This window comes from Melospiza georgiana, chromosome 7, assembly GCF_028018845.1.
Source record: "Melospiza georgiana isolate bMelGeo1 chromosome 7, bMelGeo1.pri, whole genome shotgun sequence".
In the NCBI taxonomy this organism is placed as follows: domain Eukaryota; kingdom Metazoa; phylum Chordata; class Aves; order Passeriformes; family Passerellidae; genus Melospiza; species Melospiza georgiana.
Window position 1 is genome coordinate 36,025,026 of NC_080436.1, and position 21,974 is coordinate 36,046,999.

Here is a 21,974-nt window from a genome sequence, read left to right on the forward strand (position 1 = left end):
TTCTATTAATACTTTTTTCCTCTTTGATGAGAACAAAGAAACCAACTTGCACTTACACTCTGAAGCATCGTTCACAGCACTTTTGACAATCTAATTTTCCAAACACCAGTCCTACTTATTTGTGTGCTGCACAAATGTGCATGCAGGCAGGACACGACCTCAAAATCTGTTAAATACACCACATCATGCTAACATTTTCTAATTATTTTAAATTTTTGCCTTTCTTTATCTCCCTTCTTTTATCATCTACAGCAACAGCCCTCCATGGAAGAAATGTTTCAATATATGACTTTTAATTAGCATGGGTTTGCAAAGCAAAAATCTTTCTAAAAGTAGACACAACCCATTCCCCAGTGATGTCAGATAAATTACCAGCCTTTAGGCAAAATAAACTACAGCAGACAAAATTTCTTAAATTACTTCAGTTTTGTCAAATCAGTGTTCAGATCATGTCTCAAAAGGGAGAAAAGGAAATTATGATGACCATCAATGTTTAGAGAGGCAAGGAAGCCTCTTGATTAGAAAAAGGGTTTTAATCTTTAAAATCATGAAGATATTAAATTAGAATCAGCAAAAGAAGGGAATTTAAATGAAAAGAGCCAAGACTGTGAATGCTGACACTCACAGGTGAGTGTGTGTGCTCCTGTCCCAACCTATTTTTCTACTTGCTACCTACAGCCAGGAGGGTTTAGCTGTAAATTTTGATAACAATGAGCATGAACAGAAATGTCATGTACTTTATTTTCCAATTAATAGAGAGAGAACAGACAGAATCACAGCTAAGGAAGCTGATCTAGAATTTTTTTTTCCCATGAATTAGTTATGCAGAGAAAAATTCAATTGGAATGGGAAGGAAGACCCTGGGAATGTTTAGTTCCATTAACAGCAATGCTGGTGGATGCTCAGACACTGACTGGCAAAGCCTGAGACTCCTAAGTTCAAACCTGCTCAGGATGAACTGACACAACTCTCTGCCCACCCTTCCCAGCTTATACAATACCAGATTTCAGTTTTCTTAAAAGCACACATTTGTTGGAGATTGGTTTAATGCACCTGGTTTGACATTTCAGTCTTTTTTTGATGGAAAAATAGTTAATGTCCTCACAGAAAGTCAAGGGAATAAAAGACAGTGAAACAAGAAAACTGAAAAAAAAACAAGAAAACTGAAAAAAAAACATTATTCTGCAGCACTCATGAGGAAAATGTGGGATTGTTCTCACTTTTGGTGAAGAAAAGCAAGAAGTGAAACTTCAGGATCATACTACACTGAATGTGAGGTTTAAACAACAGAATATCATTTTGCCAGTGCAAAATCAGCTTGAAAACAAACAGGGAGGGGTGGCAATTAGAATGAAAAGCTTCCATCATTTTCTTTAGTGGCCAAAGTCCCAAATATCCCATACTGAAAAGACAGAACTGCACAGACATGAGGAAGCAAAATTGTATGCATGATATGTATGCAGCTTATCATTGCATGCAATCACAAGTGTTTCAAAAACTGTCCCTATTCTTTATTATCCTGAATGATCATGGATTTTATATATTACTATAAGACAGCAGTAGAATGCAAGCTAATGGAAAATACCAACATGAACCAAACCAACCATAACCCAAAGTAAATTGAAGTTGCTTCCAGTAGTGCTCCTAATCTGTTATTTTAATCTTTAATGCATTCAAATGTTTACAGAGAAAATCAGTGTCCCTGCTTTTCTTGTACCTTAGTGAAGATATGTTTTATAATGATAGATTCATCTTTCATTATGATAGATAAGACATGTTCTTAAGTAGAATATACTTTTGAGGAATTAATCTTTGCCAAGATTCTGAAGAGATGGACTTAATGAAATATTATGACTGTCTCGAAATCATCACTTAAAATTCACTAAATTATTTTTCCTTTATTGCCCCTTAGTGAAACTCACACTTCTGGTTTCCAGGAACCTCTTTAGTAAAATTCCATCATAAATTAATTGCCTCAATGGCTGTATCTGCCCTTTTCCTAGGCTCTTTTGTGTAACACAGTGAATCAGGAGGCCTGAGAGCAGCTATGTGGGAAAGCCTGATCCAAAGGCTTCTCCAATGGTTTTTATTTCCTGCAAATACTATCCACAGAATTAACTACTTATACATCCCTTCAGTTTTTGTCAGGATACTGAAGCCAGGAGGTTTTTTGATTGAATACATCTTCAACCATAAGAAAACTCCTTTAGTGGAGCATTAATTGCACTGTTTTCTCTTACAGATAATTCTTACTGCCTAAAGCTGTAATGTAACACCTTCCTAAACTAGAGCATGGATTCAATCTCCATCCCATCAACATTACAGAATGTTCCAGCCTCACACATTTTAAAAAATGTTGTGATGGTTGGTGATCTCCCTTGTCCTGCAGAACACACATGGGACTTAGACTGAATCACATTGTTTCAAAAATGTGGTCATTTCTCAATTTAAAGATTTTAGTACAAAGTAGATGTTTAAAAATGACTCCTGGATGAAAAAGGAGGAAAAAAAGAAGCCAAAAAAACAGGCCTAAAGAAGAAGAAGAAGAGAGCTAATACCACAGAAAACAATGTAACCATGAGCTAAGGATAAAAATACCATCAATTTCTTCATCATGTTTCTGGAAAACCTTTCCTTCCCAGCCTCCCTCAGCTCCAGGTTCTTTGGTCACAAATCTAAACTGGACTCTGACAATCCCCATCCAGACAGCACCAGGGCTGCTTTTCTTATAATCTTCCAGCAACCCTGTGATGTACACCCATTGATTTGATTTCCTCTACGTACGTTCCTTATTTTCCATTCCAAACCAATACTACTTTTTTCCTCAAAATCTTTTTTCCCCCTCTAATATATTATTACATGTAAGGAAAGAAAAAAAAAAAAAAACTAATAAAACAACAAAGTATAAAAAAATAGTCCAGAGTAGCATCAAAAATGGTGGGATACCATCAACTACTGCTTGAAAAAATAAAAAGAACACTAAGTATGACAAATAAGCATTACAGCTCAGATGTACTGCTTACTAAACTGAAGCATTCATGGCTCTTTTGCATTTGTCTTCACAGAAGTACTTTATTATGATCATTAGAGTAATTAGATGACATTTTAAGTGAGATTGCACAGATTCTGGTCTTGGTGCAGCACTACTAACTGAGAAGTAGGGAGATGGAATAAAAAGGATAAATTTATGTAGTACATAAAATTGAGCTGAAGTACATGCCTGTAATAATTTTTGGAGGACAGAATCAGAATTTAAAATAGAAAGTTGGACCTTTGTACAATTTAAATTAATCTAGTCCAATTTAAAAGAAGCCTAATCTAATTTTAAACCAGAAAATAATTGGCTAGCAGCAGCCCAAGAGTAGTCAATCTCAATCAGGTAATGACTGCCTCTCACATCCTACTGCTGTGTAACCCCTAGTAGATTTTTCATCACACATCACTGCAAACAAACATAGGATGGTTTTGGAAAAAAAAATTTAGAAACAAAATTCTGAAATCTGGTAGCTCAAGTACCCCGCAGAATTTTGGCTGACTTTGGACACAGCAGCTCAAGGACTGCCCAGGCTGGACAGTTCCAGCAAGACCAACTAAAATAATAAAGGTGTAAAAACACAAAACAGAAATGGAAGATGTGCAAGGGGAGAAGCAAAGTATTTGCTTATTCAACAAATAATGCTTTTAGAGACCCATAAGGCATTTAATATCCAAAGGAGTCAGATGACTTGTTGGGAACAAAATGTTGGAATGTTCAAATGTTAAAATGTTACCACAGGCAGATGACAAAAGGCCATCTCTGTAAGTTTTAGGATACACTCTGCCATAGAATTGTATGGAATTGTATTGGAAAAGGAGCTGGGTATGATGGGCTCTTGAGATCATCTCCCCTGTAAGCAGAAAAATCCCTTTGGGCTGAATGCTGACAAATCCTGGTTTTGGAGCTTGGCACTCATCCCCGTGGCATTGTGACACATCAGCCAAAGCCACAAAAGCCACTGTAAGGAAAGACCCTGCAGCTACTAATCACAGGCATAAAATGGAAAGAAACCAGCAAAAAATGGGCAGCGCCATCTCACTGTTACTGCTCCCACCAGCTGCCCCTTCCCTCCTGAAGCACTGGCTGTTTCAGCTGCCTCCACACACATGTTCCCACCCAGACCCATCACATTCTGGATCAGATGTCCCCACCCAGCAGTCTCTGAGGGGACAATTAGCCAGGGCCTCCTCGCCAGAGCAGCTGCCAGCAATGAGCGAGCCAGACAGCGTTATTTCTTTAGAATCGTGCACAGAGAAAATTGCACTTCTTCTGAAACATTCCAGTAACTATTCCTCATACACCCATTATTAGTCCTTTGTCCAAACCACATGGAACAAATGGAAAAGTAGCTAAACAAAAATTTATTTGCCTTTGCTGTTTTCTGCTACAGTGCATTATTGCATGCCTCCTCCAAATTTTGCTCCTTCCAGGAGGAAGGAATATTGCAAAAGAGAAAATTATGACTCTCATAACTGGTTGTTCCAGTGGTGTTTTCAAACAACAAACAAGCAAAATTGCATTTTCCTTCAAATCAAAGCCATATTCCCTTGAATTGAGCAAATTCTTGATGAAAATTTTTGGTTTTGCTGCATTTCTATGTGACAGCCAGAGAAGTCACCTTTCACCTTGTGCACTGGGACAGTGCCCTCCTTTAACCTGACTACAAACAAAGGGAAATACATAATGAGAGAATGCAGCTTGGACTGTGGACTTTGAAATGGGGTTCTAGTTCTCTGTTGGAAAAACAGCTCATTCAGACAATTATGCTGAATTTAAATCCTTGCTATTTCCTGTATTTGTAAAATCTTAGCTTACCACCAGAAGGGCTTTCCATTCTCTGTATCTAAAATCATTCAGGACAAGTAAGAAACCAAAGCCCAGCCTAAAAGGCAAGCTTTTCTAAAAGGAACAAAGCCTAATAACTAAAATCTACACTCCATTTTGTATTCCACACTGCTTCTAACCTATCTCTCTTTTGGGACACAAAAGGAAATGTGTTTTCTTAGACACAATTCAGCATTCCATATTTCTTTTTCAAGGCATCATGATTTTCATAACTTTAAAATAGAAGGAACAGCAAATACTTTTGGACAGAGATCACACAAACCCCTCTGACACATTTATCATGCTTGTAACACAGGTATTAGAATGGGTTCTCACGTCCTTCAATACTTGTAGTTGCCCAATGTCAACAATAGTCCTACTTCTTACAGCCTTTAAATATTGCTGTGAAAGTTATTTTAGCCCTAATATTACACAAAGCTTTGATAGAAATCACAAAAATATTAGTATTGCGCTGACATATATTAGTTTCTTCTTTAACTGGGCTTTCCCTTAAAAAAAAGTTCCATCTAAACATTATTGTTTATATAATTTCCTATCCTCAAGCAATGATTGCCACATTCTTACCCCACATTTGAGTGTAGCACACTTAGAGAAAAAAAAAATGGTTTTAAACACAATCAAAGAATGTATTTTTCATCCAATACTGCACTTCAAATTTCCAGTGCTGTAGTTGTAACTCTTCAAATATTCAAGGTACTTTATACCATTTAATTCAACTTATTTCTAGGGCCAGAAAGGGGAAATAGAAGAAAATAACTGAACTTTGGAGTGCTATTAAATGCTTTGAGTATTTGGTGTGGTGTACTATCATAGAGAGTGGTTTCAGCTTTAAGTAATCTCAAAACTCATCCATTTCATATTTTAAACCAGAAAACAGGACAGGTAAATCAATATTATTTTTCTGGTAGGAATACAAGGGGTAACCTCACCTCATGAGTAGTAAGCATTATTTAAAGAGTAGATATGTGATGAAACAACACAAACTCACACAAACACACAGAAAGCGAGCGGAAAATGCATCTGCAAGCCCCTACCTGTGCTCCTGCAGGAGAACTTTGTTTTCTCATCGCACACCCTGAGGGTTCCATTGCAGCCCTTCTCATCGCTGCCGTCCTCGCAGTCCTTCTCTCCATCGCAGCGCCACAGCTCCGGCACGCAGCTCCCGTCAGGGCTGCACTGAAACTCCCTCCCGCTGCACCTTCCAGGAGAGGGAGTTTCTTAGAAAAATAAGAATTACATTGAAAAATTTGCTTGTGTGAGTTTTTTTTTTTTTTTTTTTTTTTTTTTTTTTACCATTCCAAGTCTACACTGGCTCAGAATCCTCTTCCCTAGCCAAAATCAGAGTTCCCAAGTACAACAATCAAAATGCCCTATTCCATCCTGTAACTCATCACTCCAACATAAGCTTCAGACAAACTCTTTCTTACCTCCTAACTTCCTTCACTTCCCCCTCCAGCTCAATACTGATTTTTATTCACTTTTTTCACATCTGTCAGACAGGAAGGAGTTTGGAGGTATAAGGCACAAGGCCGATGAAGGCTTCCTGATGTTTCATAAACCCTGCACTTAATCCTCAAGCTGCTTTCCCTCCTCCTTCCTCCTTCTCCTTTTTTACCCAACAAGGTCCACCTCCTAACGCACAGCACCTGAGAGGTCCCACCCGTGCCCTGACAAGCCCCACACCTGCTGCTTTGTGCTGCCACAGCACTGCAGGAGCAGCTGGAGCTGCTCCAAACCCCACGGCAATGGGGCTTTGCTCAGCGCAGCCCTGCAATCAGGGCTGACTGCTTCAAACAATAATTACTGGGAGGTTTTAATTATTCATCACATACATAATTCTCTAAGCATTTTCTAGCTTATGGCTATTTCAATTTTATTCGTGCTTTTCTTTTCCCAAGATATTACAACTGTATTTCTATTATTTAAGAATGTACTAACGACAATTGCATGAACTTTAAAGTAATGGCATACTTATACTTCCCTGCTTGTACCAAGAAGCATTATTTGAATCAATTCTTATAGCACTGTTTATAAATATACATTTTATTTTATTTTATTTAACATTGCGTTGTTGGGTTTTTCCCTTACATGATCAACATTCTTGTATTCTATTGTAAAAGGTTAGAGCAAGGCTTTCAGTTTAAAATGGAAATGAACAGGGGTAAAAGTGGGTTGTTCAGTTCTAGACTGATCATTTTGATAGAAATAGATAAAAAATTACTCTTGTGAATATATAAAATTAATATGACATTCTGATAATTAATGTATTTGTATGAGGCATCCAACAAGATTTAAAATATAAACTAAAAGGGACCAATAACATTTTGTACAATTACTTTGTTGCAGAAAAATCATTAAGAGGAAAATATGAAATATATTCCCTCATTCTAATCTGATTATTCTTTATCCTTTGCCATAAGCATCTTTTCTTTCTCTCCCCAGTCCAAATGCTTTGGACCAGCCCAATGTTATTAGGACTGGAGCAAATAAATACAATGTATGGCATTTAAATAGGGCTGGAGTTTGTTAAAATGCTTTTATGTAAAAAAAAAAAACCCACAAAGACTTGCATCACACAAAAATGAGAGTATTATTGTTGAAATTTAAAAAAACCAGAAAATATCAATAATATCATAAAGAATGCCTCTGTCTCTTCACCTAGACAGAATGCATCTCTGCAATAAGACAAACATCTAGCATAATTCCCTGATGTAAAACTGAAAACTTATCTCTCTGTAATACCTGTTCTGTTTTCAAATGCATTCCTCTTCATGATACACTTCTGTGTTATCACATTGCACTTGATATTTCCCATATTTCCCATTCCAGCCTTTACCAAGGTTAAAAGCATCTCCTCTTTTCCCACTGGCTGGAGGTCAGGTATTCATAACAAATTATTCTCTGTATTAAAAACTTGGGGAAAAAAAAAAAATAAAATCTAACCTTCCCTGCTGCAGTTTGTTCTGGTTTCATCACTGAAATCTCCACAGTCATTGTCACCATCACAGGCCCAGTGCCCTGGGATGCATCTGCCATTCTGACACCTGAACTGATCAGCAGAGCACGAGTGAACGCAGCCCAGCTCGTCACTGCCGTCACCGCAGTCATCATCTGCAAACAGCATTTCGCAATATTTTAAAATATAAAAGTTCTGAATGAAATAGGCAAGGAGGGAAAATCATTTTGAAAAAGGCAAAAGAAAAAACAAAATCCAGTAAATAAAGTAGTGTGTTTTCTCCCCATAGGCATCAAATTATTGCTAATGCACATAATACTTTAAATGTTATTTACCAACAGCACTCAACTCAGTCATAGCTGGATAGTCTAACCCCTTACTCAGTTATTCAATCAGAGACACCAGCAAGCATGAGAAGCCTGTAGATTTTCTTAATTTCTTTAACTGTGTGTGACAACACAGGCTGTCAAACATGGTTGGTTTCCTTTATTCTCTGTGATAACCTAAGATAGTTAATCACAGACACAAACAGCTTCATATAAACCAAAATGAAAACCTGACAAATTTCTTTCCAGCGCTATTAAACTTTGTTTCCAAGAGTGCAAAGTAGAGAAAGCACATAAATAATCATGGACTGCAGTTTCTCATTACTCTAATGTTGCAGTCATTACAACAGTCTTAAGGCAATTCCCGTAATTTGATCGTGGTCATCAAGGGAAGAAGGAGATAAATATGTTAGGTACACTCTAAAGGGTCTCCATGCACAGAAATTCATCAGCACACTGTGATAATTTCGGGAATTTGTCCATTTACAGCTAAAAATTCCTGTCAGACAAATAAAATTATAGAAACACCAAATGCTTTGGACCAACCAAATGTTATTAGGACTGGAGCAACATCACTCCCACACCACAAGCTCTGAGAGGAGATTCATTGTAACATTCAAATATGTACTTTTCCAGCCAAAAGAACTAAATACATTATAAAGTTTTGCTGGCTTCAGTCTTCAAGGATGCTGTTTATGTTAACTGAACTTGTCCACAAAAAGAAAAAAAATCTGATATATTGGTCACTGAAATCATGTTGTTTTGTAAGAACAGAAAGCACTTCCATAAGCAATAGCTTTGCTTTCCTTTTTTTTTTTTTTTTTTTAAGTACTGAATCATCATACTTCATTCTACATAATATAGTATTTGTACCCATTACAATATCCAATGCCTCATTCCTTATCTGAATCTTCAGTGTTGCTGATTTCTAGGTCAGGTCAGTAATTCTAAAATGCTTTATTTATTCTCTGATCACTTACAAGCCAAGCTGACAAAATGAGTCTCAGAAAAAAAGAACATCAAAGAAGTATTTATGTGATATCCCTCATATTCATTTCAGATATAGAGGACTTGATACTTGCCTGAATCACAGAGCCATTTGCTGCTAATGCATCTTCCATTTCTGCAGATAAACTGAGTTAGTGGCTCACATGTTGGGAATTCTGTGAAAGCGTCCAAAAAGAAATAAAAACTTTTTAACATAATTTAATATTATTCTTCAGTAATATTCTGTCACCTTCCTGTATGCATAAATTACACAAGTGTGCTGTAGCAAATATTTGCACCTTCCAGATATTGAATCTGGAGAGGAGAAAAAGGTGAGACACCAAAAATAAAAATAAAATGGCTTCAAAGTGTAAATACTGTCCAAACCCTACTTTTCATCAGCACGAAATTCATTCCTCTGTGATGAATGGTCTGGTCCTATATTCCCATCAGACCAAGGCTGGTTTTCCCACTATGCCAATATTTAAGACTATAGCTTGATGCCTGATACAAACTCTGCTTTCCATGTGCTTATTTACAGAAGGGTTCTCCAATTGCAACAGCACTGCCAGGAAGAGACAGGAAATGGAGCACTATAAAATGGGAAGGTTAAGTACCAAGCTAAAGAACAGCCAAGAAATAAAGTTACCCTACATTGGGATAATAAAATACAAGATTAAAATGTCAGCCTTCACAAGCAATTCCTCCCAGCATTCCAGTAAAGCAGTAGAAATCTGAGACAATATTATTCACAAATAATTATCTGTATTGAACACAAATTTGTGTTTCTATAACTAACAAGTATACTTCTGAATAAAGTAACTTAAATATAGTTTGAATTTTTCAGACTTTTCTTCTAAAGCCAATGACATAGGTAGATGTGTGCATTTATTGCTAAATACTCTGGAAAATACTAAAGAGATTTATGTAAATTTTTAAAACATGCCACATAAATATAAAACTTTCTTAGGACGAAAACTGAAATAACTTTGTTTTTACTGAATCTCACAAAGTTTTGGCTCAAAAAGCGTCACATTCTGATGAAGCACTAAACCAAACCAGCTTCATCTAATAACAGATTTAAAATGAAATAATTTTTATTTAAAAATTACATAGAGAACACAAAGAACTTGAACAGAAGTGATTATCCTGCTTCAAATATAAAAAGGGTAAGAAAAAAGCTACCATTGATGATAACACTTTGTCAGTTACTTCTACAAAGTTCTTGCTTTTTTTTTTTTTTTTGGTTGTTTTGGGTTTTGTTTGTTTGTTTTGGGTTTGTTATTTTTATACATGTAAAAACTACTTGTCTTTTTTTTTTTTTTGCCCCATCCCTGCAAGTGTTCAGTGCCAGTTTAGATGAAGCTCTGGCCTGGTGGGAAGTGTCCCTGCCCATGGAGGGGGATGGAACAAAGTGGTCTTTGAGGTTCTTTCCAACCCAAAGCACCCTGTGCTTCTGCACTGCACTGCATCACATTCTGTGATTCTGCATCTGCAGACAGCTCATTGACCCTTGTGCTCTCAGACTCACAGCAGTCACCAGTGCCCTGCAGAACAAGTGACTATTAAAATCCTTAATTGTTTGGAAGCAGCTGATTAGAGAGAGCACACCCCTCTCTGCACTATCTCAGCAGAGCAGCAGTCAGAACAGCTGCTGATACTCTCTCATGATAGAACCAAGATTTTTATTTTTTTACTGAAAAATACAAGATTAAATATACTTCTGTTGAGGCTCGAAACAGGCTGATTTTATTGACGTCTAGAATATGCTGAGGGGGCCCATTGGAGAGGTATGTGGCAGAGATAAATATAATTTTTGAGGGTGGCAGGATTTGATAATGGGCTGTAAATCAAAAAAGCCTTGATTGATCGGCATATTTGGTATTGTAGTTGAAAACTCATTACATAGAAAATGCTGCATTTGCTTTGGGTTCTATTTATCAGCCAGACAAAGTCTATTGGCCATTTCAGAAACAGTATTTTCATTTCATTGGACAAGAGATCCTTATACGTTAGTGAAGAATTTTCCTTTCCCCCCCAAAAAACCAAAAATCCACTTACCACAGGATGCCATTTCATCAGTTCCATCTCCACAGTCATCCTCCCTGTCACACAGCCACGACGTTGGGATGCACCGTCCGTTCCCGCAAGAAAACTGATTAACCTGACAAGTTCTTGCTGTCAAGACAAAGCACTCCAAAAATACAAGGGAAATGGACTAGATCCATTGGGTCTCTTGGCGGGTGCCTGATTTCAGAAGCTGCAGGGCTGGAGGGCGCCTCCTGGCCTGCTGCACCTTTCCCTGCTCTGACTAAACATCGTTCACCTCTGCCGTGTGGAATTATCAGTGGTTTCTTCCTTATAAAATAACATGAAATTCTAGATGTAACTGCGCAAAGCTAGGCGGTAAGGAAACAATTAATGTGTACTAATGCTTGAAGTAAATAAAAATCAGGGCATAAAAATGCCTGATTCTTAACAAATATTAATTGGAATATTAGTATCCCTATTAATAGGAATGTCCAAGGAATATTAACAACCTGCTTTCCACACCACGAACAATGATCTTGTGAATTTTGTATTTACACAGGAAAATGGGAATTAGCCTGTGTGTGATGTGCCTGGCCTCACTGCTCTTAGAATCCTTGCCTCTGTAAACACTTAACTGCAATCATCCATTAAAGGAATCAATGCATGTCTTTCTCCTGAAGAAATAAGGATCATTTAAAAAATTTGTGCTATGTAGCTACAGATATTACTTTGAAAGTAATGAATTCTAAAATGAATTGTTAAATGTCACTGAAAAGCTAACATAGAAAACTGTCATTATGCATAATTTTGTTTATTTAAAATTTGAATCCATAAAAATGCCAATTAGCAACACAAATTTTGATTCCAAATTTAAACTTTTAGAATTCCCCTGCATGTTATTCTACACTTTTAAAAATGGCTGATATGTCAAAGACCCCAGTGACTGAAATAATATCTCTTCATTTATTATTTTCAACTACCATTTTTCTTTTAGTTCAGATAAGTAGCCGAAAAACACAAAACAGGAATCTAAGTTTAAAATATTTCAAAGCATTTTTTAACCATTAACTGTGTTTGCCACTGCAGGAATAAATGGAAAAACAAGAATACAAAATTTGATCCATCACCAACTGACACAGGGTTAAAAAAATGCTCTTCAAATTAGACTCTCACCCTACAAGCAAACAGTTGGATATCAAAGAATATCAAGGCAGTAAGGCAACAGGGAATATTTTAATACACAGTGTGTGTTGTCTTGCAGTGCACTTCAGTTCAAAACACTCATCAGCTTATTGATGGATGGCATGTTGCATATTTGAGATTTAATGCTTGTTTAGAGTACTCTGACAACGAGCACTAAACATCACTTCCGCACAAGCAAAGGACAGATTTGGGAATTCCATTATTTACTACAGTGGAATCAGTAAACAATCCTCATCTTGCTATTTGTTTAAAAACCCACTCACCAGTTAATAACTCAGAAATGAAAAGAATTTAAAGGCACCGTGTGGAAACTGAATAACTAATTATGCATAAACTAAATCACCATTAAATAAAATTTACTGGTGATGTGGCACCCATCACGGCACGTTAATTAAAAAAGTTCTAACTGCCAAAAAAGATTTGTACCTCAGAGTTTGTACCTGAGCATTGCTTTGACAGTCAACCCACATGGAGAGATTAAGAGCTGAATAACTTTGGAAAGCACAGGATAGCACATGGATTAAGTAAAATATAATTTGCATTCCAGCCTCGGTGGTATCAAAATCTGAATTCATTTAAAATGTCAATAATCAGATTAAAAGTAGCAGCTTGGTTCAGTTCAGTTCAAATCAGTCCTGAACTATTCATGGAACTGATGTTAAAGAACTTGTTTGCACAACCAAGTCAAATTTTTACCTGCACAAGTTTTATTTGATTCGTCTTCGTTATTACCACAATCATTAGCTCCGTCACAAAGCCACCTCTTGGGAATGCAGCGATTATTCTGGCACTTAAACTGATCATCAGGACAGCTGTGATTGACTGTGGAGAAAAAAAAAAAAGAGAGGGTTTTTTTCCCCCTAAGAAGATAACCTGAGAAAAACAGCTGTGAAATCTGTGAACACATTAAATGCTGTTCCCAGTGATGCAGTTAGTGTGGTTATCTTGTATGTATAACTACCATGACATAAAGATTGCTCAGCAAACCAACCAGCTACAAACATTGCAGTGCTTCAATCATAAATTAAATAATATATAATAAAGATGCCAATATAGGGATCCTCTTCTATTGAGTGATAAAAGGTAGCAGCATTTTATGGAGTTGTTTCCTTAAAGAAACACGTTCTTAATCACATTTGGGCAGTGTGATGAGGTTTGCAAACTAAAGTGCACATAAACAAAGGAAAACACCAAGGGGAACAGCTGCAAGCTGCTAAGTGCAGACCCAAAATATGATACCACAGTGAGCAGGGATTTGGGCAGGTCATAAAATGCTTCTAAAATGAGGCACATTACTGTCAATGGCCACATATAGATCTGCTGTTTACTCACCATGAAATTGTAGGTGTCAAAAAGTGAAATATGCAACACGGTGTAAAACTAACAGAAAAAAAAAATCTGGTATTCAGGAGTGAACAAGGTATCTCTCAACATGTTTTTGCTGGCTACCAATTCTCAAGGAAAGGATGAAGCTGAATGCACAGGATTTATGTAAATACTACTGGCCTGCTCTTGCAAGTGTAGTGTTTATGTTTTGCTTCTTAATAACATCTATTATTAGCAGATCTTGCTCATCTCGATCTAGATAAGAACAGCAAACTGCACACAGCTCCAAAGGCTGGGTTAAAAATAATCTCCAGCTATTTTTCACCTACTCAGCCGTCCACAGGCTCTTTTTTAAAGTTTAACATACATCTGGAAACAAAGGGTATTTAAAATGAAAGGATGTCTTGCAGGCTTATCCTTGACATTTCAGTAGCTTTTATCTTTGACCTTTCTGCCTATTCTTGCAATTGAAGACGACACAGAGCGAGGGTGATATCAATAGCACACGAACCCTGCTCTGTGTGCAGGGTGCAGAAGCACAGGAAGCACAGATTAATTAATAACCTCAGCAGAAAGGTGTCCCAAATCTCCCCTACTTCCAAAGTCTGCAATGTGACTGGAGAACAAAACTGGGAGCATCTAAGTAATAAAATCACAAGTTGAAGAATTATTAATTTGACTTCAATACTTGACATAGATACTGCTTTAAATGGTCGTTAAGCTTTTGCTCATATATATTTAGTAACATGTATTCTACTCATAATTGAGAATATTTCAAACTCATAAAGAGCTATTGGAGTTACTATGGCAACTGCTGAGAAGAGATCAATGTTATCACACTGGCCATGTAAACTATAGATCACGTTCAGGTTATTATTTCATTTATATTTGTATAAATCCTCAGAGAATTGCAAGCTTTGATCAATGAACTGCTCTTCCTCACACTAATTTAAAAGACAATCAAGTCAAATCTGCTGAAAGATTTTCCTTCTCACTCTCTTTATTAGCTGAGCTCCTTAATTTAAGTGCAGGAAATGCTGGTTTCAAAACAAAATGAGAGTAAGCACTACAATTCAGAACTAGCAAAATATTTTTTGAAATATAACTGAAATCAGCTATGGCTACCACATGGAGCTACCAAAATACATAAATGCTGAGAAAAAAAAACCCCAAAATAATGAAACAGAACAAATCCAAAACTGGCTATTTAACAGCCATATGGCAAAAAGTCTGGGCATTACAGAGGACCACAAGATCAGTTTGTATCAGCAGAATTAGCCCATGTGAAGCAGGCAAGATTTACCCAAGGATGAATAAACAATCACAGTTCACAAACATATTCTCTCAGCCTAACCAGCTTCACAAAGGCTCAGAAACACATATGTCCAGTTTTGGACATTCAACCCCTAGAATCACTTCAGAAAAGAGCAATGAAATCTAAAAAAAACCCTGCCATAATCCACTAGGAAAAAAACCCCAAAAAACCAAAAAAACAAAACAAAAACAAACCAACAAAGCACAACAACAAAAAACTAACAAAATCCCAGAACAGTTTAGAGTTGTTTGGTCTCAAAGAGATAAGAAAGAGAGACTATGAAAAGAGTTTTCAGACTCAATGATACTGCAGAGCAGAAGAGTGTTCATGTCTACAACTGACTGGGAGAAGTATTGTACTTTCATTTCAGTAGAAGAGATTTGGTTTAGAGAAATGATCTAAGGACAGAAATAGAAAGCTTTGTGACAAACAGAGTAAGGAAGAGGATTCTCAGTGATGCAACACTAATTTTAAAGCAGGCTACTTAAGAATCTTCCAGAAATGACAAGAGACATAATTGGTAAGTTTTCTATTATTTTTCATTTCAACAGTGGAACTCCTCTACAGCTAAAATAATATATCTCTTGTAAAACCATAACTTTAAAGACAACGTCCATTAATACTCCAAGTCATGTAGAGATCTGAGTTTTGGTTTTGTTGGTGGTTTGGTTTTCTTGGGGGAGTTTTGTGGAGGAGGTGATTTGTTTACTTTGTTGGTTTGAATACTTGTAGGGGTTTTGGTTTTGTTTGTTTTTTTCCTTTTTTTCCTGAGGAGTTTTGGATTTGTTTTTTTAAGAAATGCATTATTCAATCTCAGAAATTTTCATGGCTGGAAGGGACCTGCTAAAATCCCCTGGTGTAATCCCCTACTTGAGCAGGGCCAGATAGAACAGGTTTTTCACGACCACGTCCATAGAAATTTCAAGCATCTCCACAGACAGAAACTCCACAACAAGTCTGGGCAATCTATTCCAGTGTCTGACAGTAAAATGTGTTATCTTTCAGAAGTTCAGGTCAAATTAATGCTTTTCAGTTTGCGCCCATTCACCTCCTGTCCTGCTGGTGACATTACCAAGAAGAGCCTGGCTCCTTTTTTCCATTCCCTCCCATGGAGTGCTATACTGTGACCCATATAAGAAATAGAGAAAAACAAAGCAAAAACCACCAATATTTAAAGAATCAGTGTAAGAAATAGTGAAAAACAAAGCAAAAACCACCCATATTTAAAGAATCAGGAATGACAATACCAACCCCAAAAGATGACTGCTCTGGCACAGTGCTATCCAAAGAGTGCACCAGCGAGATTTGAAAGGGCTGCCATTACCGCACACAGGGAAAGAAGGAAATGAAAGATTTGCAGGAATGGCTGCAGGGTGATTGCTTTGGTTTGGCTGCACGGTTTGGTTTGCAATCCTGGAAGCTGAGCATGGGTTGAGGGGTGGAAGGGGAGTGCCTACGTACAGCAGATCTCCGAGTGCTCGTCGCTGCCGTCCAGGCAGTCGTCGTCGCCGTCGCAGCGCCAGCGCTCCTGGATGCAGCGCTTGTTGCTGCACTGGAACTGCTCCGCCTTGCACAGCTGGGGCAGCACTTCTCCCTCTTTAACTGGGAAAAACATCCAACAAGGACAGCTCTTTATCTGCTTGGTACAGCCAGAATGCAATACTGCCCCTACATAAATACATATCGTAGAACTCACAGAATCACTGGGTTGGCAGAGACCTCCAAGATCATCAAGTCCAACCCAGCCCCAACACCCCGACTAAACCCTGGCACCCAGTGCCACATCCAGGCTTTGTTAAACACACCCAGGGAATGGTGACTCCACCACCTCCCCGGGCAGCCATTCCAGAACATTATCACTCTTTCCATAAAAAGCTTTTTCCTATTATCCAACCTATATTTCCTTGGTACAGCTTGAGACTGTGTCCTCTGGTTGTGTCAGTGCTGCCTGGAGAAAGAGCCCAGCCTCAGCTGAGCACAGGCACCTTTCAGGGGCTGCAGAGAGTGATAAGGTCACCCCTGAGTCTCCTTTTCTCCAGGCTGAGCACTCCCAGCTCCCTCAGTGGTTCCTCACAGGGTTTGTGTTCCCAGCCCCTCTCCAGCCTCGTTGCCTCCTCTGGATGTGCTCAAGCATCTCAACGTCCTTCCCAAACTGAGGGAAATATCAACTCTTGTCCTTGCACTTCAGAACATTTTTACCTAAACTCTGTGCATCTCAGGTAATTCCACCTGAAGCCTGTAGTGGCACACACATCTGAGTGTGTCATTGAAGGAATGAACATTTAATAAATGGAAAAACTCTGAACAGAATGGCACTCATACTGTTTTTTGAATTGGTGTTTCGATTACAGTGTAAAGTATCAGTTTAAATATTGCAATACCTCAGCAAAAGTAAACAGAAAGTATTCTGAGAGACATTGGTCAAATTCTGGTGCACATTTAGAGATAGGAAACGGTGACTAAAAAGCTGATTCTTGTATCCAAGCAACAACTCAAACACCTGCATTATGCAGTGGTACAGACCCAGCAGAGAAGAAAGGATAAAATTCTGCTGGGGTAGAGTTAAGTAGCGAGCTAGAAGCTTATTAATAAATCCAGGCAGATGTTCTCCTCCATATCAGGTTCAGAATGCTTCACGTGAAAATGGCACACATGAGTCCAAGACCCTCTGAGGAATACCAAAATCCTTGGAAAGAGCCAGGCAGTGATGTGTGTTGGGAAGAATCCAGGAAACCTGCCTCATTCCAATCTCAAAGTCTCTAACCCCTCTTCCTAATGGCTATATCCCATCTTACCAGTGAGGAGTCCCCATTCCAGTAACTTCTGCTAAAAAGAAAAAGAGCTTTTTTATAAAGAAGAGTGATGGCTCTGCCTGGTCATTGCAGGCTCCATAATGTTCATCATGTTATGAAATAAACCTTATACTTTGCTCATCTCTACTAAGGTTATTACGGGAGACTTATGTAAATCATTACAATTAATTTCAAGAAATACATCAATGAGACTTTAAAAAAAACAGAGAAAATTTTTAGAAAGATAAAACAAGTCTAAGCATTTTAAAGAAGAGATATCTGTAGTACATGGCAAGTTATTATTTTAATTGAAATCCTCACCTTTTATTAGAACAACTTTTATCAGTGTTTCAATGAAGATATATAAAGAAAAGATGAAAGACAGCAATATTTGCAGTCTGTGTAAGAATCTATCATACATAAATACATCTGCTTGATGTGCTTTATGAACAGTTTCCTCATGAAAATTTCAATGTCAGATTTCTGTTTGAGATACTTAGAAAAATTTGAAAACTGTTCATATATATTTTATTTTATAATTATATGGATCCATTTATGATATTTTTTAAAGATTTCTGTGAACTATTTAAGTGCTTTATCATGTCAGATATACTGAAATATTTTCCAGTGCATTTTATCCTTAAATAGTGTACTTAATATTCTATTTTCTTTGGGAAAGCTTTTATATTCTGTAAACTGTAAACTAGAATATTTATTCAAGCAATATTTTTTTGTCTTATAGACCCTCTAGGAGGCCACACTTTCTTGTTTCATTTTCATGTCTGACTTGATCCCTTAACAGCAGCATCAACTCAGATATTCTGTAAGAAACTTACTCATGCAGGTTGTACTGTTTTCCTCCAAAAGCTGATTATCAGCACAGGCACAAACTCTGCCTCCAGGAATGGCCAAACAAAGAGTGCTGCAGCCTCCATTATTAACACGACAGGCATTATCACCTGGGAAAAGAAATAAAAAGCAACTTTATCAGCCATGCTAGGACTAAACAATGGGTTTTTTAGTTGCCTTTTTTTTTTTCTTTAGGAAAAGAAACAAATGAAGAATTTTTAGCAATTACTTTTCTCTTGTGTTAGGAGCACATTACTCTCACATATTTTGGTTACTGTGGGTTATAATATTTAAAGATAATTAGTTAAAGATCACAAAATAATAATAATAGTAATAATAGTAATAATAGTAATAGTAATAATAATAATAATAATACCACCACAAAAACCTGCACCACCAGCTCACAGCATTTTATCTGCCTGTTTTATGAAAGGAACAAATACTGCAAAATATTTGGCACAGCTACATGCACGCAGTGGCTTCAAGGAATCGAGCAGCAGATAAAGGAATGTTCTGAAGGTAATTGGCATCTGTACACATTAAAAAATGTGGCTAAAAATGCAGATTAAGGAAAAAAAAGAGAGAAAACAACAGGATAAAGAGACTTATGGCAGATAGAACACAGGCAAATATCCCACTACTCTTTTCTGAGCACATCTGCCATTGCTGCGCTTTGCTTTTCCGTGCTATTGTTCCTCCCCCAAGCTGTTCCCATGAAAACCCTGACAGCAGCCAGGTGTTTTACCACCCACCCTCACCTCCTCACTCCTGAGGCAACCAGACTTCAGTCACTGAGAGCCCACAAATGTCCCAATTTCTGTTTGTGCCACTTTGGTCACGACCTTTGCTTGGTCCTGCACTGCTGGGACACCCAGCTTACCATGAGCAAAGCTCTGCTGATTCCACGTGCTGGCGAGAAGTGATTATGGCCAAGGAAGATAGAAAACTTCACTGCTAAGCCTTTAAATTAAAGGTCTGCTAAACATTTAAACTAAAACTTTTTTTTTTTTTTTTCATTTTCCTGTTCTAGCAGTTCCTCCTTTTAAAGCTGTAGAAAACATTTATCAGCTTGCTGGCCTACACCAGACTCCCTACAATTCCCTCTCCTCAAAGTTCCTCACTTCATTTTTCATAGAAAATATAATATTAAGTTCTCATGGAGCTATGAACATGGATATTAAAGTGTCCCATCAGAGCCAGTCCTGCAGGTGCATGGAAATCTCTTTAAATTATCAAATGAACATCAGACAACAAACAAATAACTTAAGATTTTGAAAATTTTTATATTTTAAAATGCACCTTAATATGTCTTACAATATTGAGCAGTGTTTATTAACCTTTTTCTATACTTTTTCTGATCCACCATACACAACATTTCTTAGAAGAAAATGCATCAACAGTCCATTAAGGACCCAGTGAACTTTTAAATAAAATTGGGCAAAATGATTAATAGAGAATGATGTGAAATGCCATTGTGTTACTTGTACTTTCAGTGGAGAGGGTGTGAGTGAGATGACAAGAACACAACTCTATAACCAGGGAAAATGGGAATTCTCTGAGAAGTCTGAGAGCTTAATCACAATTTTAGAAAGAGCTTAGACTGGACACTCAATATACATTACTACATCCTGACTTCAAATCTGAGACTATGATTAAACCACTAAAATAATCAACTGTTACAGCTATGGTCACCAAAACTGAAATATTATGAACAAAACATCAAAAAACCTAAAAAATGTATTTGAGTTAAAATTTTGAAAAATCTCAGGTAAAATAAAGTCTCAGAAAAAGTAACCTTGAAAGTCACTCCATCTTTACAGGGCCATCACTGTACAAATCAAAGGATGTCAGTAACACAAAGATTTAAAAATTTCTCAGAAGTGGCCAAAATAAACCAAAATACAATCTTCAAAAGTGACTCCAAATTCACATGGCACAAGTCAAAACATTTGCAGTGATTTAATTAAAGCATGCACATGAGTTTGTCATCTCACTAAAAGAGAATAAACCTACAGAATAAAAGCCTATTTCAGCCAAATATAGAAAACACGTGATGATTCTGAAACCCAGTGAAAGCTGAAAATGAATATATAAAAATTAAATCACGAGATCAAAGTCAAATGGTCCATCTTGAAGATGAAAAATTCCTACTTAACCTCATAACTGGGATGACAAACTCCTGCACAGTGGGTTATGTGCTAGGTAAAGTGATAAAAGAGGGGATGATGACAAGGAAAAGAGAAGTAACAAGAGTTAAAGCAAAAAGATCCAAGATAAAAAGGTTTATAAAGTGCAGTCTTCAACCTGAAGGTGCAAGGAGACCTTCAGTCCCATCAGTCTTGCTGAAGAGACTCCTAGGCTTAAACGTCTCCCAAAACACAGTTCAAGTAGGTTAAGCCTCTTTATTGAACAAGCTGTAGAACCTGTAAAACTATCAAATATTTGAGGAATTAAATTTCCTCTACTACAATTCCTAACAGCTATTTTATATGGCTGTTCTTAAAGTAGGCCCAAACTTTTAAAATACGTTCTAAGCTATTATCATTTTTTTCCTATTTTGACAGCTTTTAAAACAGTTGTTGCCCTGTTGATTGCATGTGAATAAATTAGGCCAATTCCATTTTAATTAGCTAAAAAATTAGTCCAGAGCTAAACCAATTACAACAATGTAATTGCATTTCAGTCATCGTTCTCAGAAAAAAAAAAATGGAAACCATGCATATTTGTTTAATCTTTTCATTTAAGAGATACACTGAAGCATTTATTGCATTTGTGGCTTCTTATGAACCTAACCTCAGGTACTGTTAAATTGGGCAAGCCCACTCTTAGGATCAACCACCACACAAAAGGAGCAGCAGCCTGGTGCTCCAGCTCTTCTTTGCAATCTGAGGAGTTAAAATATTAGCTGATTTCAAAAGAAGCTACTTTAACTGCTGTAAATTCACTTACTCCTGAATTATTTACATGAGAGTAGCAATCCAGCCTTTCAAAGCAGTGGAAATACCTGCAGGGTCATATTCTGAGTGTAAATCCAACTCCTATGATTACTATGCTTCACCTTCCCATATTTTATGATGCACAGAGATCCAAAGACTCAGCCCAAGAAAGTGAGGTGAATTCTAACCTCTGAAAGTAAGTGAAAAACAAACAAAGAAACAAAAATTCCTCCTCAAGGGGATCACGCCTCATGAGAGAGAGACAATGAAAAATACCTCTCCTTGAGGAAATCCCAAAAGCTTCATGTCCCACCCCAAAGCACAAAGCAAAGCAGGACTGGAACAGTATCCTGGGAAAGCCCCCCTAAGAA

At 37.3% G+C, this 21,974-nt stretch overlaps 1 protein-coding gene across 3 annotated transcripts in view; it reads right to left on the minus strand.

The window, feature by feature from the left end:
* LRP1B (LDL receptor related protein 1B) overlaps positions 1 to 21,974 on the minus strand; it is a 642,008-nt gene that overhangs the window by 189,939 nt on the left and 430,095 nt on the right. For all 3 annotated transcript variants that reach the window (XM_058028149.1, XM_058028148.1, XM_058028147.1), the window contains 7 exons: positions 18,655 to 18,777; positions 16,488 to 16,628; positions 13,082 to 13,207; positions 11,213 to 11,329; positions 9,247 to 9,327; positions 7,826 to 7,993; positions 5,917 to 6,099 (listed from right to left, as the gene is read on the minus strand). In XM_058028149.1, the coding sequence (XP_057884132.1) occupies positions 5,917 to 6,099; positions 7,826 to 7,993; positions 9,247 to 9,327; positions 11,213 to 11,329; positions 13,082 to 13,207; positions 16,488 to 16,628; positions 18,655 to 18,777 (939 nt within the window). The remainder of the gene's footprint in view (positions 1 to 5,916; positions 6,100 to 7,825; positions 7,994 to 9,246; positions 9,328 to 11,212; positions 11,330 to 13,081; positions 13,208 to 16,487; positions 16,629 to 18,654; positions 18,778 to 21,974) is intronic.